At 36.9% G+C, this 16,099-nt stretch overlaps 1 protein-coding gene across 1 annotated transcript; it reads left to right on the top strand.

Moving 5' to 3' along the window:
• Positions 1-29: 29 nt before the first annotated feature.
• LOC131178335 (putative disease resistance protein RGA4) lies at positions 30-15,760 on the top strand. The gene is made up of 2 exons (XM_058143294.1): positions 30-203; positions 15,383-15,760. The coding sequence occupies exons 1-2, from the start codon at positions 30-32 to the stop codon at positions 15,758-15,760; spliced, it is 552 nt and encodes a 183-aa protein (XP_057999277.1).
• Positions 15,761-16,099: the final 339 nt, after the last annotated feature.

Here is a 16,099-nt window from a genome sequence, read left to right as displayed (position 1 = left end):
TAAAAAAGCTCGAGGATATTTTGTTGACTATGAAAACTGTACTGTTGGATGCTGAGGAGAAGCAAGTCGATAATCATCAAGTGCAAGTGTGGCTGATAAAGCTTAAAGATGCTCTCTATGATGCTGAGGATGTGCTTGATGATTTTGAATCTGAAACTCATAGAAGGCGAGTGCTTAAATTGTATGGAACCACCATTAAAAAGGTATGATGAAAGTTCATTTCATTTTCAAATGCATAAATTATTCATTTGAATTTCATGCGATGTTGGAATCAAATATAGAATTTAATTTTACATATCCTTTTCTAAAATCTCTAATGATGTAAAAAAAATGTCTTTTTCTACAATTTAAAAATTATATAAATTCATTTTAGTATGTATATATAGGTAAGTTATTGTTGTGACATTCTAACTCACATATAAATTAAAGAAAATATTATTTGACGTGATTCGGCATAAGTCTACTCCACCAAACAAATCCATTATAAAGTAAAAATTAATTATACATACTAATTATTTTTCTAATCCTCAAAACACTCGCAAATCACTCACATAACTTACTATCTAGCTAGACACAAAGAACAAGTCCTTTTATAGACCATATAGAAACAAAGAACAAGTTCAATTTGGATTTGGACTTTCACCTATTAGAATTCAGTGGTTGACCGAATTAACAAAACATTCTTTTTTTTTTTATTTTCTTTTTACTATAATTTTAACTAAATTTCATAATAAATTTTAATTCCTAATTCTGATTGAAATTAGACTCTAACAATCTCCACTTCCGTAAAATGAAATTAGTTTTCATAACTTCTACGAGTATCAGAGAATATGAATTATCATTTTATTTTCAAATACATAAATTATAAACTACATTTCATTTGAATTTCATGCAATTTTAGAATTAAATGTAGAATTTAATTTGGCATGTCCTCCTCTAAAATATCTAATGATATAAAAAGTTATTTCTTTTACAATATATATATATATATATATATATATATATATATATATATATATATATATATATATATATATATTCATTTTAGTATGTACAGATATTGGTAAATTATTATTTAGCCTTAATTTATTTTTTTTATCATTAATATTTTCACCCTTTTATTTTAAAATAAATAAATTAAAAAATAAAAAAATTACAATTTAGTCTCTTCATTTTAACAAAACAAACTATTTGATTCATGTATTTTTAAAAAATATACTGCTTAGTCTATGTACTTTGCTTTCGTTAAATTATTTAGTCTCATAATCAAATTTTTTATTAATCAATGCCTATCAAATTACTATTTAGCCCTCTATTATAGTGAAACTAATTATTTGATCTCTATATTTTAAAAAATAATACTATTTAGTCCATCTATTTTAATGAAACTAATTAGTTAGTCCTTGTATTTTGAAAATACAATATTTTAAAATATATATTCTTAGATGAAAATGAAAATTTGCTATGTGAAAACTATATCTGAATTTACATTTTCTAAAAAAAATTATTCAAGTATTTTCATTTAATAGTTGGGCATTTTTTTTTTTTTTTGTTTTCTCTGTTAGAAAATAATTTTCCTAGTTATCACCTTGATTACATGGACATCTAGGGGAATTGATTAACCTTTTTACACAAACAACTTGTACTAATTTTTATCAAAAGATGAAAAATAGAAAGAGCATGAGAGGGGAGAGGGGAGAAGGGTATGGGTATAGAGAGGAAGAAATATGGGGGGAGAGAAATAAAGAGAAGAGAGTCAGAGTAGTTTAGGCATAAAAAAATAATAAAAGAGACTAAAGAGTTAATAGAATCAAATTACAAAAACTATGTAACGATTGGGAACCAACCACTAGAGGAATTGTCCGCTTTGGCCATAAGCCTCACGGTTTTGTCCCATAGGTGGAATGGAGAACTTCCCAGGAGGTCACCCATCCTAGGATTTCTCTCAAACGAGCACCTTTAACCACGGAGTTCTTCTAACTCTCAGCCATTCCACCAAAAGGCGCCTCTAGTGATTAGTTCCCCCATCTTATATATCATTACTTTTGAGCCCAAGACCATCTCCGTGCTTTGCCGATGTGGGATTTGCCTAAGGGATCATCCTTGCGCAGGACCTTTTTCCCCCCCTTTCGGGACTCAGCGTCCTCTCTGAGGTTTGCCCCACCATCGCCCAAGAGGACACGCGAGCGGCTCTGATACCAATTGTAACGATTGGGAACCAACCACTAGAGGAATTGTTCGCTTTGGCCATAAGCCTCACGGTTTTGTCCCATAGGTGGAATGGAGAACTTCCCAGGAGGTCACCCATCCTAGGATTTCTCTCAAACGAGCACGTTTAACCCTGGAGTTCTTCTAACTCTCCAGGCCATTCCACCAAAAGGCACCTCTAGTGATTAGTTCCCCCATCTTATATATCATTACTTTTGAGCCCAACACCATCTCCGTGCTTTGCCGATGTGGGATTTGCCTAAGGGATCATCCTTGCGCAGGACCTTTATCTAAATGTGACACCCCTTACCCGTGTACAGTATACCCGAGTAAGTAATGCCACACGGTGTGCTGGCACTCTCTAATATACCTTACTTAATTTGTGTCATGCTTTTGAAGTTAATTTATGAAATATGATTTGTTTTAACCATTTATCAAAAGTATTATTCATTTGAGGTTCCGAAGATTTTAAGGAAAATCCATGAGTACCGCTAAAAATGGAGAAAATGCTTCTTGAACTGTTAAAAACACTTCCAATATACAATTTCATTCATACTCAACTCCAATATTATCAACAAAACTCAATATCAATATCTCAATAATTTGTCAATTTCAGGTCTCAACAACCTTTTCATTTCTCAAAACATCCCTTTCTCAGGGTTCTCATATATAAACAACCATTAAATACTCAAATTAATACCATACATGACCATAAATCTTTATTATTTACATGAACCTCAAAATATATTACATAAATCCCAAATACATATGAGAAATTAAAAAGTTAATTACAAAATGACAAAATGACATCTAGTGTCCTACCAATGCAATCGCAGTGACGAGGTGACGAGGTGACACGGACAGCGAAGCTGCGGATGGACTCACCCGATGTGGTCTCTGGGCTCGCGATCGGGATCTCCAGTACCTACGCGTGGCAAAAACAACGCGCTAAGCAATAATGCTTAGTGGTGCAATAATATAATAAAAGAAAATAGCAAGAAAATAAAATGTGTATAGAATGTGTATGCTTTCTTTGTTTGGTATTGATATATTCATTGTTTCATTTACGTTGTTCACTTTTATTCATTTGGTTGCCCCAAGTAACCTACACTAGATGACTGGACTGGATAACGGGTAAACTGGCACTGGGTACCTAGTACCTCGGGCCGTCACACCATCGGTCACATACGTATCTCCCGGTGTGCTACTGTACTGCTATCAAGCTGTAAATAATATCCGGCACAAGGCCAAGTCTCAATACAAAGTCAGAATGGCTAAAAGCCATGAAATCACAGAATGGCATTTTTGCCATGTGCAGTACTGCTAACTGAACCCTATTGGCATGCCAAACTATCCAAACCAATCTTGTTAGGTATACTAGGGCATTTGAAACTCTTAAATTTGTCAATTTGTGAATTTCAATTTTTTTGGTGTTACTATTCATCATTGGTCAACAAAAATGTTGACTTTTAGAATAAAAATGTGTACATCAACTTTGGCACTCTCAACATACCACATTTGGTGTTTAAAACTTGTTGGCATTAAGTGTTTTTGCCATTCCAAAGTGTAACTCAACACAAACAGATTTTTCAATTTTGATGAGTCAACTTCACTGTTCCATTGGACACTGTTACTGTTGGAATTTAAGGAAATGTAAAACATGAAAGTTGTTCCTTATTTTGTCTAGTTGAATTTCCGTTTTTGAATCACTCCATTTGGAGTTTTTTAGCTCCAGATATGGCTCAAAAACCCAAGCTGTCCGGATATGCATTCTGCAGAAATTTACCATATCTACAGTGCATGAACAGTAACTTGAGTCACTTGGTTGAATGGGTTCTGGCCATAATTTGGGGTAGGTTCCTTCATGAAAGTTGTTTGTCTATGTCTTAACTTGTTGCTGTAAAAATTTCAGGCCAATTGACCAAATCTACAGTGAGTTATGGCCAAATGAACAGTTACTGTTCATTTGGCAAATTCTGCAGAATTCAGTGCAGGGCATCCGGATTGTGGCTGAGTTTTGACCTTTTTGCTTTGGTCTTTTGGGCATGGTTTCTTCAGCAAAAATGTACCATTATAAGCCTAGTTTCATGTCCAATTGGCCAAACACCAATTGGACTACCACTGCCCAAGTTATGGCAGTGCAAAGGGACTGAATTTTCAGTCCCTATGCTGCTGTCCTAGGCAGCCTGCAATCCTCACTTTGCAATCTCATTTTTCTGTCCCATTTATGGTCAACACATCTAAAATGGTCACTAATTGACCATTACAATGTGCCCTAACAATTTCCTAAGCCAAGTCACACTTTCACCTTTCCAAACCCTAATTTCCATATGAATTTTTACAACATGCTTTAATTAACTATCTCATTCCATAATCACATGCATACATGGTTTAATCTTGATCTCTAGTCCACTTTAAGTCCATCAAAACACTCATTCCTTTTTATTCAATAGGGCTGCTGAAACCTAGGGCATGGATAGACATAGATTTCATTCATTTTAGTCACAAATTCCTACTTATTCCAAGTCTCTAACATAGAATTTAAAAGCTTTAGATGTATATATGCACTAACCTTGTTTGGGCAGAATTTCCAAAGCCCTAAACTCCAATTTCCTTCCTCTTGTTGGCTGCCAAGAGCTTGTTTAAGGTGTGGGGTAAAGTTTTAATGAAGAGGGGTTAGGGAAATATGGTGGAATGATGGAGATCTAAAGCTTGAAAAAAAAAACTTGAATGGAGGTGGCTATGGAGGTGAATTTCGGCTGGTCTCTTGGGGAGGGTGGCTGCTGCACTTTCTTTCTTATTTTGGTCTTCATTTTGTCTTTTTATTTGTTAGTCAATTGATAGCTTAATTTTGATTGGTTGGTGAGTAAGTGAGTGACCTCATATGATGTCATTTTTGCATTATTTTGCATTTTCTTTTCTTTTCTTTCACTACTCATTTCAAATTTCATTTCTAGTAATGTTTATTCATATTTAATGTTATATTAATTATTTACTCAACTGGACAAGTCGGCCAAAAATCACCTCGGAAGGCGAAATGACCAAAATGCCCTCTGTTTGGCTTAACGGGTCAAAATCGTCTGTACCGATTGAAAAATTTTTCTAGGTATTTTCTTGGCATTCTAATGCCATGAGAACCTCAATTACCCTTCTCAGGAGTCCCAAAAATTATTTTATAATTTTTCTCCCGGGTCTAGGGCTCCTCGTTGCGAGAACCGCAACTTCCCTCCGGTTACCCATCGCTAGGGCACCGGCTCGTTTAACTTGATTGTATTTTATTTCTAAAATTTTTACTAAATTTTTCTTGTTAATATTTGAGTTAATTATGGTTCCTGACTTTAGTTTGAATATTTTTAGGACATTCTAGGACCGATCACCGATAAAGAGGATGTACTGAGTGGTTATCGGGAGGGTGTTACAACTCTTCCCCTCTAATTTAAATTTCGTCCTCGAAATTTACCTGATGCAAATAGTTGAGGGAACTGTTGCCTCATCGTCTCTTCACTTTCCCAAGTTGCCTCCTCGATGTTGTGGTGCCTCCATAGCACTTTCACCAATGGAATTTGCTTGTTTCTCAACTCTCTCACTTCCCGAGCCAAGATCCGTAGAGGTTCTTCTTCGTATGTCAAATCCGGCTGTATTTCAATTTCTTCTCTGGAGATGACATGTGATGGATCCGAGCGGTATCTTACGAGCATGGACACGTGGAACACATTATGGATCTTGTCCACTGTGGTAAAGCTAGCCTATAGGCCACTGGACCCTCACGTTCAATGACTTCATAGGGGCCAATGAACCTAGGGCTCAACTTACCTTTTCTTCCAAACCTCAACACTTTCTTCCATGGTGACACCTTGAGGAACACTTTGTCGCCAACCACATATTCTATTTCTTTTCTCTTCAGGTCGGCATAAGATTTACATGCATGCGAGGCAATCTTTAAGTTGGCTTTGATTGATTTCACCTTCTCCTCACTGTTTCACTGTGTCCGCCCTACCAGCTTGTCTTCGCCAATTCAGTCCATTGACACTGAGTTCTACATTTTCTCCCATACAAAGCTTCATACGGCCATTTGAATACTAGCTTGGTAGCTATTGTTGTATGCAAATTCGCGATGGGAGGTATGTATCGACTTCCTCAAACTCAATGACACAACTCTCAAGATATCCTCAAGGACCCGACAAGTATTTCACGTTATTGTTATCATTTCAATTCAATATTTGTATCAATTTCATTGGTTTCAATTGTTTACTGGATTACTCTTTTCAGATTGCCCATCCGTTCGAGGATGGAAAGTCATCTTTGAAATGGAGTTGTGTACCCAAGGATTCATGCAACTAATTCCAAAATCTCCATGTAAACATTCGTTCTCGATCACATATGATGGAAATTTGAATTCCATGTAGTCTAACTATCTCACAGATATACAGTTATTCTAAACACTCTAGTGAGTATTCAGTCCTAACTGGCATAAAGTGTGCTGACTTCGTAAATCTATCAACAATCAACCATGCTGCATCATGTTTCTTCCGTGAGAGAGGTAGAACACTTACAAAATCCAAGGTGACCCGATCCCATTTTCATTCGTATGCGTATAGTGTAGCAAACCCGATGGAACTTGATGTTCGCCTTGACTTGCCGACATGTCAAGCATTTAGTCACATAGTCACTATGTCTTTCTTCATACTGTGCCACCAATATCAAGCTTGGATCATGATACATCTTTGTACTTCCAGGTGCATAGCATATACACTAGTGTGTGCCTCTTTTAGAATATTGGCCTTCAATTCCCCATCATCTGGTACACAGTCTTCCTTTGTAATACGGACACCCATCAGCTTTCACCCCATAGTCATTTGCTTTTCCTCTCGAGATTTTGCTCATAATAGCCATTAGCTTCTCATCTACCTTCGCCCATCTAAAATCGTTTGGCCTCACTTGCAACTCACCAAGATAGCTCCATCACAAACTAAAGATAGACGGGCATTCAATGATCTCAAGGTTCATGGATTTTCTACTCAAAGCATCAGCAACTACAGTTGCCTTCCCAGGATGGTAATCAATTACACAGTCATAGTCCTTCAGGAACTCAATCCATCGCCTCTGTCTAAGGTTGAGCTCCTTCTGGGTTGGCAAATATTTTAGGCTCTTGTGGTCTGTGTAAACGTAGCACTTTTCACCATACAAGTAATGCCTCCATATCTTCAGTGCGAAGATAATTGCTGCAAGCTCTAGATCATGGGTAGGGTAGTTCTGTTCATGTGGCCTTAGCTGTCTGGAAGCATAGGCGATCACTTTCCCCTCTTGCATCAAGACACACCCTAACCCATTATGAGAGGCATCACTGTAGACCACAAAGTCCTTTAGCACACCGGTGCCTCTCAACATAGCCTTCAATTTCTCAAAACTGGTCCGACACTTGTCATTCGGTCAAATCGACATTCTTGTGTAACAACTTGGTCATTGGAGCACTATTAGGAAAATCCTTCACAAATCTTCAGAATACCCAGCTAGTCCCAAGAAACTTGACCTCAGTTGTATTTCTGGGAGGCTTCCATTCCATCACTGCTTCTATTTTCTTGGGATCCTCCCTAATCCCATCACTGACACTATGTGTCCAAGGAATGCAATCTCATTCAACCAAAAGTCACACTTGGACAACTTAGCATACGGCTTCTTTTCTCTCGTGGTTTGCGTAACAATCCTCAAATGCTCATCATGTTCTTCATTGGTCTTGGAATACACCAAAATATCATCAATAAAAACCACTACGAACCGATCTAAGTGTGGATGAAAGATACGGTTCATAAGGTCCATGAATGCACTGGTGCATTTGTTAGGCCAAAGGGCATCACCGTAAACTCATAATGCCCATACCGGTCCTGAATGCGCCTTGGGCACATCTACATCTTTCACCTCACCGATGATACGATCCGAGATCAATCTTAGAAAATACTCCTGCTTCCCTTCAACCGATCAAACAGATCATCAATTCTAGGCAACGGATACTTGTTCTTCATACACTTTATTCAACCGCCAGAATCAATACAAAGTCTCAAAGTCCCATCCTTCTTTTTCACGAACAAGACCGAGCTCCCCATGGTGACACATCAGCGTATGAACCCCTTATCTAGCAACTCTTGCAACCGAAGTTTTCAACTCCTCAATTCAAAAGGGTGCCATCCTATAAGGAGCAATGGAAATGGGTGTTGTACCCGCAGTTGTCTCAATAGCAAATTCGACTTCCCTTTCTCGTGGCAAACCAGTGCAACTCTTCAGAAATACTTAGGAAGTCTCTCACCGTGGGTATGTCACTCAAGTTTGGCTTAGCTCGCCTAGTATCCACCACATGTGCTAGGTAGGCTTCACACTTTTCTCATCATTCTTCTTGCAACATGGTCGAGATGACATTGGACAGAAATCTGTCCTTTCCCTACAATCGTGATCTCATTACCCTCGTGGGTTTTCAAAGAAATTCTCTTTAATTTGCAATCAACTATTGCTCGATGACGTGACAACCACCCATTCCCAAAATCACGCCAAACTCATGGAAGGGTAACTCAATCAAGTCCGCCAAGAATTCATACCCTGAATCCTTAAAGGGCAACCCTTGTATACCTTGTTCACTACCACACTGCGTGACCCAATGGATTAGTGACCGAATGTCTTGGTCACTCTCCCTACCAGATCCCCTTTCTACGGGTAGATTGATGCGATGTATGAATGAGTGGATCCTGGATCCACCAATGCATGCACAGTGTAGTGTAGAGGAGAACGCACTCGATGACGCCCGGCATCTTGCTCCTCCCGAGCTCTCGTGGCATAATTTCGGCAGGTGGTCCATATCCGGCCTCTCACGGCTCGGATGTAGGCCTCTGAGATGGTCCCACAGCTTCTGATTTACCCGACCTTCTACCCCTTGGTGGTGCAGGAGCAGGTCTGTCTACTTGTGTCGGAGCAGCTGTAGTAGTTCTGCGTGGGCGCCTCGCTTGATGTTCTCACAACCCACATCTCAAGCAAGCACCGCCACTCTCCAACATTCCCCTTGTGCCATTTCTCGGTGTGGACACGCAGAAGATGCCGGGCTGGTCCTCGAACCCCATCCTCGAGAGCGCCACCGATAGTGTGGATGACCTCTCCTAGGGGTGAATCGTGGCTGGGCCCCCGAGATCGACTCCGACTCGTGGCTGACCCGAACTCGTGCGGGAGGACCCTTAAACTTCTTCCCAAATCCGGGGTGGAACTAGACCGACTGGTCCCCTCTTCTGTCTCTCCCTTCCAGTCCGCTCATTGATTCTCACTTTTTCAACCCTTATTGCGCCTTCCACTAGCTTGCTAAATTCGTGATTCCCAAGGCGTTGAGTCAGTATCTTGATATTGTCATTCAGTCCCTCTTCAAATCTCTTGCACCTTTCACCGTTAGGGACTATTTCCTTCCATAGCGGCTTAACCGAACAAACTCCTTCTCATACTCACCACCGACAATTGTCTCGCCTCAGTTAATGAATTCCCTTCTTCTCTCTTCCGTATACAAGATCCACATATTTCTTCTTGAACTCGAGAGGAAGAAGTCCCAAGTTACTTCTGGCCGCACTTCATCGACACGTTGTCCCACCATCCGTAGGCATCGCCTTGTAACAAGGATATAGCGGCTTCTAAGTTCTCGCCTGGGTGCAGTGGAGTTGTTTTAAGACTCGCCTGCCTGCTCAACCAATTCTACGCAATGAGTCATCTTCTCTCTTGCCATAGAAGTCCACACCCAAACTTCCTTAGCCTTTCCAGTGTGATTTACTGTGGAGCCGGTGGTGGTGGTGGTGGTGGCACTACCCGGCCATTTGTCCAAGAAGTCGGCCATTTGTTGGAACATGGCCTGTGGAGGCTGAGCAGGCTCTGCTTGAGCTGGTGGAGCAGATTCTCTCATGCCCCCAGTCTCAGCTGCTGCAGGTGGAGCATGACTCTCCACTTCATCCTCAACGGCTCTCTGAGATGAAGGGTCCATATCCTATTCAAAATAAGAAAGATAAACAGATCTGCGTTAGTGTCACCTCGACTCTTACAAATGCAATGCATGGTATGGGATCAATCTAGGCCCAGAAACGCCTAAACCGTACTCTGATACCACGAAATGTGACACCCCTTACCCGTACAGATACCCAGTAAGTAATGCCACACTGTCTTTGGAACTCTCTAATATACCTTACTTAATTTGTGTCATGCTTTTGAAGTTAATTTATGAAATATTATTTGGTTTAACCATATATCAAAACTATTATTCATTTGAGTTTAAGAAGATTTTAAGGAAAATCCGGCTGAGTACATGCTAAAAATTGAGAAATAATTTCTTAGGAACCTTTTAAAAACACTTCCAATATACAATTTCATTCATACTCAACTCCAATATTATCAACAAAACTCAATATCAATATCTCAATAATTTGTCAATTTCAGGTCTCAACAACCTTTTCATTTCTCAAAACATCCCTTTCTCAGGGTTCTCATATATAAACAACCATTAAATACTCAAATTAATACCATACATGACCATAAATCTTTATTATTTACATGAACCTCAAAATACATTACATAAATCCCAAATACATATGAGAAATTAAAAAGTTAATTACAAAATGACAAAATGACATCTAGTGTCCTACCAATGCACTGCAGGTGACGAGGTGACGAGGTGACACGGACACTGAGCAGAACTGCCGGATGGACTCACCCAGTCTGTGGTCTACTGGGCTCGCGATCGGGATCTCCAGTACCTACGCGTGGCAAAAACAACGCGCTAAGCAATAATGCTTAGTGGTGCAATAATATAATAAAAGAAAATAGCAAGAAAATAAAATGTGTATAGAATGTGTATGCTTTCTTTGTTTGGTATTGATATATTCATTGTTTCATTTACGTTGTTCACTTTTATTCATTTGGTTGCCCCAAGTAACCTACACTAGATGACTGGATCGATAACGGGTAACCGCACTGGGTACCTAGTACCTCGCCGTCACACCATCGGTCACATACGTATCTCGATTGTGCAATAGAACAGCTAACAAGTCAGAATAATATCCGCACAAGGCCAAGTCTCAATACAAAGTCGAATGGCTAAAAGCCATGAAATCACTGAATGGCATTTTTGCCATGTGCGATCGCTAATCGAACCCTATTGGCATGCCAAACTATCCAAACCAATCTTGTTAGGTATACTAGGGCATTTGAAACTTTTAAATTTGTCAATTTGTGAATTTCAATTTTTTTGGTGTTACTATTCATCATTGGTCAACAAAAATGTTGACTTTTAGAATAAAAATGTGTACATCAACTTTGGCACTCCCAACATACCACATTTGGTGTTTAAAACTTGTTGGCATTAAGTGTTTTTGCCATTCCAAAGTGTAACTCAACACAAACAGATTTTTCAATTTTGGTGAGTCAACTTCACTGTTCCATTGGACACTGTTACTGTTGGAATTTAAGGAAATGTAAAACATGAAAGTTGTTCCTTATTTTATCTAGTTGAATTTCCGTTTTTGAATCACTCCATTTGGAGTTTTGTAGCTCCAGATATGGCTCAAAAACCCAAGCTGTCCGGATATGCATTCTGCAGAAATTTACCATATCTACAGTGCATGAACAGTAACTTGAGTCACTTGGTTGAATGGGTTCTGGCCATAATTTGGGGTAGGTTCCTTCATGAAAGTTGTTTGTCTATGTCTTAACTTGTTGCTGTAAAAATTTCAGGCCAATTGACCAAATCTACAGTGAGTTATGGCCAAATGAACAGTTACTGTTCATTTGGCAAATTCTGCAGAATTCAGTGCAGGGCATCCGGATTGTGGCTGAGTTTTGACCATTTTGCTTTAGTATTTTGTGCATGTTTTCTTCAGTAAAAATGTGCCATTATAAGCCTAGTTTCATGTCCAATTGGCCAAACACCAATTGGACTACCACTGCCCAAGTTATGGCAGTGCAAAGGGACTGAATTTTCAGTCCCTATGCTGCTGTCCTAGGCAGCCTGCAATCCTCACTTTGCAATCTCATTTTTCTGTCCCATTTATGGTCAACACATCTAAAATGGTCACTAATTGACCATTACAATGTGCCCTAACAATTTCCTAAGCCAAGTCACACTTTCACCTTTCCAAACCCTAATTTCCATATGAATTTTTACAACATGCTTTAATTAACTATCTCATTCCATAATCACATGCATACATGGTTTAATCTTGATCTCTAGTCCACTTTAAGTCCATCAAAACACTCATTCCTTTTTATTCAATAGGGCTGCTGAAACCTAGGGCATGGATAGACATAGATTTCATTCATTTTAGTCACAAATTCCTACTTATTCCAAGTCTCTAACATAGAATTTAAAAAGCTTTAGATGTATATATGCACTAACCTTGTTTGGGCAGAATTTCCAAAGCCCTAAACTCCAATTTCCTTCCTCTTGTTGGCTGCCAAGAGCTTGTTTAAGGTGTGGGGTAAAGTTTTAATGAAGAGGGGTTAGGGAAATATGGTGGAATGATGGAGATCTAAAGCTTGAAAAAAAAAAACTTGAATGGAGGTGGCTATGGAGGTGAATTTCGGCTGGTCTCTTGGGGAGGGTGGCTGCTGCACTTTCTTTCTTATTTTGGTCTTCATTTTGTCTTTTTATTTGTTAGTCAATTGATAGCTTAATTTTGATTGGTTGGTGAGTAAGTGAGTGACCTCATATGATGTCATTTTTGCATTATTTTGCATTTTCTTTTCTTTTCTTTCACTACTCATTTCAAATTTCATTTCTAGTAATGTTTATTCATATTTAATGTTATATTAATTATTTACTCAACTGGACAAGTCGGCCAAAAATCACCTCGGAAGGCGAAATGACCAAAATGCCCTCCGTTTAGCTTAACGGGTCAAAATCGTCTGTACCGATTGAAAAATTTTTCTAGGTATTTTCTTGGCATTCTAATGCCATGGGAACCTCAATTACCCTTCTCAGGAGTCCCAAAAATTATTTTATAATTTTTCCCCCGGGTCTAGGGCTCCTCGTTGCGAGAACCGCAACTTCCCTCCGGTTACCCATCGCTAGGGCACCTACTGCTTAACTTGATTGTATTTTATTTCTAAAATTTTTACTAAATTTTTCGTGCTAATATTTGAGTTTTTTATGGTTCCTGACTGTATTTTGAATATTTTTCCGACATTCTAGTCGTCCGACCGATCACCTGGATGTACGGAGTGGTTATCGGGAGGGTGTTACAAACTAACTAATGTATTTTTTAAAAATATAAGGATTAACTAATTAGTTTCACTAAAATAAAAAGAGTAAATAGTAGTTTGATTGATATTAAAATCCTTTGACTAACGAAAATTTTGATAAAATGACTAAATAGTTTAACAGAAGCAAAATACATGGACTTAATAGTATATTTTTTAAAATATATGAATTAAATAATTAATTTCATTAAAATACATAGACTACATAGTAATTATTCCAAAAATTATTTAGTATTGCTTCAGTGCACAATAAATAAGCTCCAGGAACTGAAAAATGAAAGAAAGCTTTACAAATCAAGTTAACTATGGCTCATCACTTTGTTTTTCATTTTTTCAAAAATCAATTAGGCTCTATTGTTTAAACAATAAAATTTAATTTTGCATATAACTTTTCACGAAACAATGATAGTATATGAGAAAGAAATTTTAAATTTGATATTAAAATTTTTAAACTCTTTTAAATATCAATATTCAAACCAATCGATTCTTATATATTCATAAGCATTAGAGTAATTAAATTCAAATATTTTAATTGAGATTATATTATTATATATCATAATCACTAATATTTTAGGTATATTTGACAACTGAATTAGTTGGTTATTGATATCTAATTTTGTTAACAATTTAGTCTATTTGTTCCCTTTTCTTGAAAATCAAAGTTAAAAATCTTAAATTCATGTGAGATTTCAGAAATATTCTCCATTAATCCAAAACTATTTTTGGAAAAATAGTTTCTAAAATATTATTTTCATAAAAATATTTTAAAAAATTCTTTTGGGAAAAATTAAATTTTCAAGAATAAAATTTCCTTAATTTCTAAAAAAAAAAATTATAAGGGAAATTTTTTCAATATTTTTTTCCAACTTATATTTCAATTTTAAATAGTAAGTCTATGTGTTAAAGCTTTTTTTAACGAATTCAATAGTAAAGTAATGCATATTTTTATAAATAGACTAAATTATTAAGAAAATTAAACGTCAAAAATCAATTAATTCGATAATAAGAAATTATAACTTAATCTCATGAGGTAATTAATTTAACCTATCATATTTTATCAATAAAGAATAAATAATATTTAATTTATTATGTTATAATTATTTTGATTTCGTGTTGGTATTTGCTTTGTTAATATGATCAATCTTATTGGATATTTATAAAATCTCACATTCAACATTTATTAGACCAAATAAAATTTATTAGATATATAATTTATTCTCCAAAATCACCTCAGTTTTCATGATTTTAAGCTTTAAGTTAAAAAACCAAAAGTTAGTCTCTTGAACTTCTTAGTAATCAACAAAAGCATGCTTTGGTGTTAATTGAATTAATTTCTTATTTGCATCTAGGTCCTAGATGTATGTATATGAAATCAATATTCCATACATTTTTTGATTTCAGGCGGGTCATTTTTTTTTTCATCCTCGAATCCACTTGTATTCCGTTTTAAAATGGGTCATAAAATAAAACAAATAAGGGAGAAATTAGATGAAATTGCATCCCATAAGGCTAAGTTTCATCTTAATGAACAAGATGAAGGTAGGCGTGTTATGCCTAGGGAGAGAGCAATGACCTACTCCTTTGTAAATGTGTCTGATGTTATAGGAAGAGATGAGGATAAAGAAATTATCATTAGACTTTTGCAAAGCTCTAGTGATGGTCGACAAATCTCTATTATTTCTATTGTCAGAATTGGAGATATGGGAAAGACTGCACTCTCTAAATTAGTTTATAATGATGAACGGGTGCAAAATCTTTTTTAACTTAAGATGTAGGTTTGTGTATCAGAAGATTTTACTTTGAAAAATTGATCAAGGAAATTATTAAATGCACAAACAGTGAAGAAAACTTAAGTGAAAAGGGAATGCAATAATTGCAAAGTATCTTGCGAGAACGAATTCATGATAAGACATACTTGCTCATTTTAGATGATGTTTGGAATGATAATCCTATGAAATGGGATCCATCTAAAGAGCTTTTTTGTACAGGTGCCAATGGAAGCAAAATCATGGTTACTACACGTAGTAAGAAAGTAGCCTCCATTATGGGCACTATTTCAACACCGCATGAATTATCAGGCCTTCCTTATGATGAGTGTGCGGCTTTGTTTACTAAAAGTGCATTTAAAGAAGGCCAAGAGAAGCACTATCCAAACTTGTTAAGAATTGGGAATGAAATAGTAAAAAAATGCAAAGGCATTCCATTAGTAGTGAAAACACTAGCATCACTTCTTTTAACAAATACAGATGAAAGTTATTGGAAATCTATAAGAGATAACGAGTTGTGAAAAATAGAGCATAAGGAAAATGACAAACTTAGGTTTTTGTGCATTGGTGAGTCTGAAAATTTAGAATACTTGTGTGAAGATATGTCAGGGCTCAAACATCTTCGAACATTGATTATTGCCAATTGTGAAAGCTTAATCTCTTTGCCTCAAAGTATGAAATACCTCACTGCATTAGAGATTCTTCACATCGAGGATTGTGAAAACCTCAATTTGATGATGGAAGAAGGGAAAGCCGATCAAGACTTGTCTCGATTCAGCCTTCAAAGGCTGATACTCAAAAAGTTACCAGAATTGGTAGAGTTTCCAGAATGGCTTCTTCGAGGATCCACCAACACTCTG

This window comes from Hevea brasiliensis, chromosome 3 (assembly GCF_030052815.1).
Source record: "Hevea brasiliensis isolate MT/VB/25A 57/8 chromosome 3, ASM3005281v1, whole genome shotgun sequence".
In the NCBI taxonomy this organism is placed as follows: Eukaryota; Viridiplantae; Streptophyta; class Magnoliopsida; order Malpighiales; family Euphorbiaceae; genus Hevea; species Hevea brasiliensis.
Note: the sequence above shows the minus strand (reverse complement) of the source record. Positions and strands in the feature narration are given on the sequence as shown.

Bases quoted from the DNA above. Each gene is read 5' to 3' on its own strand.
- LOC131178335 (XM_058143294.1), top strand. From the start codon at position 30: ATGAAAACTGTACTGTTGGATGCTGAGGAGAAGCAAGTCGATAATCAT. The intron at 204-15,382 runs GTATGATGAAAG...ATTCATGATAAG, and splicing joins ATGGAACCACCATTAAAAAG to ACATACTTGCTCATTTTAGA.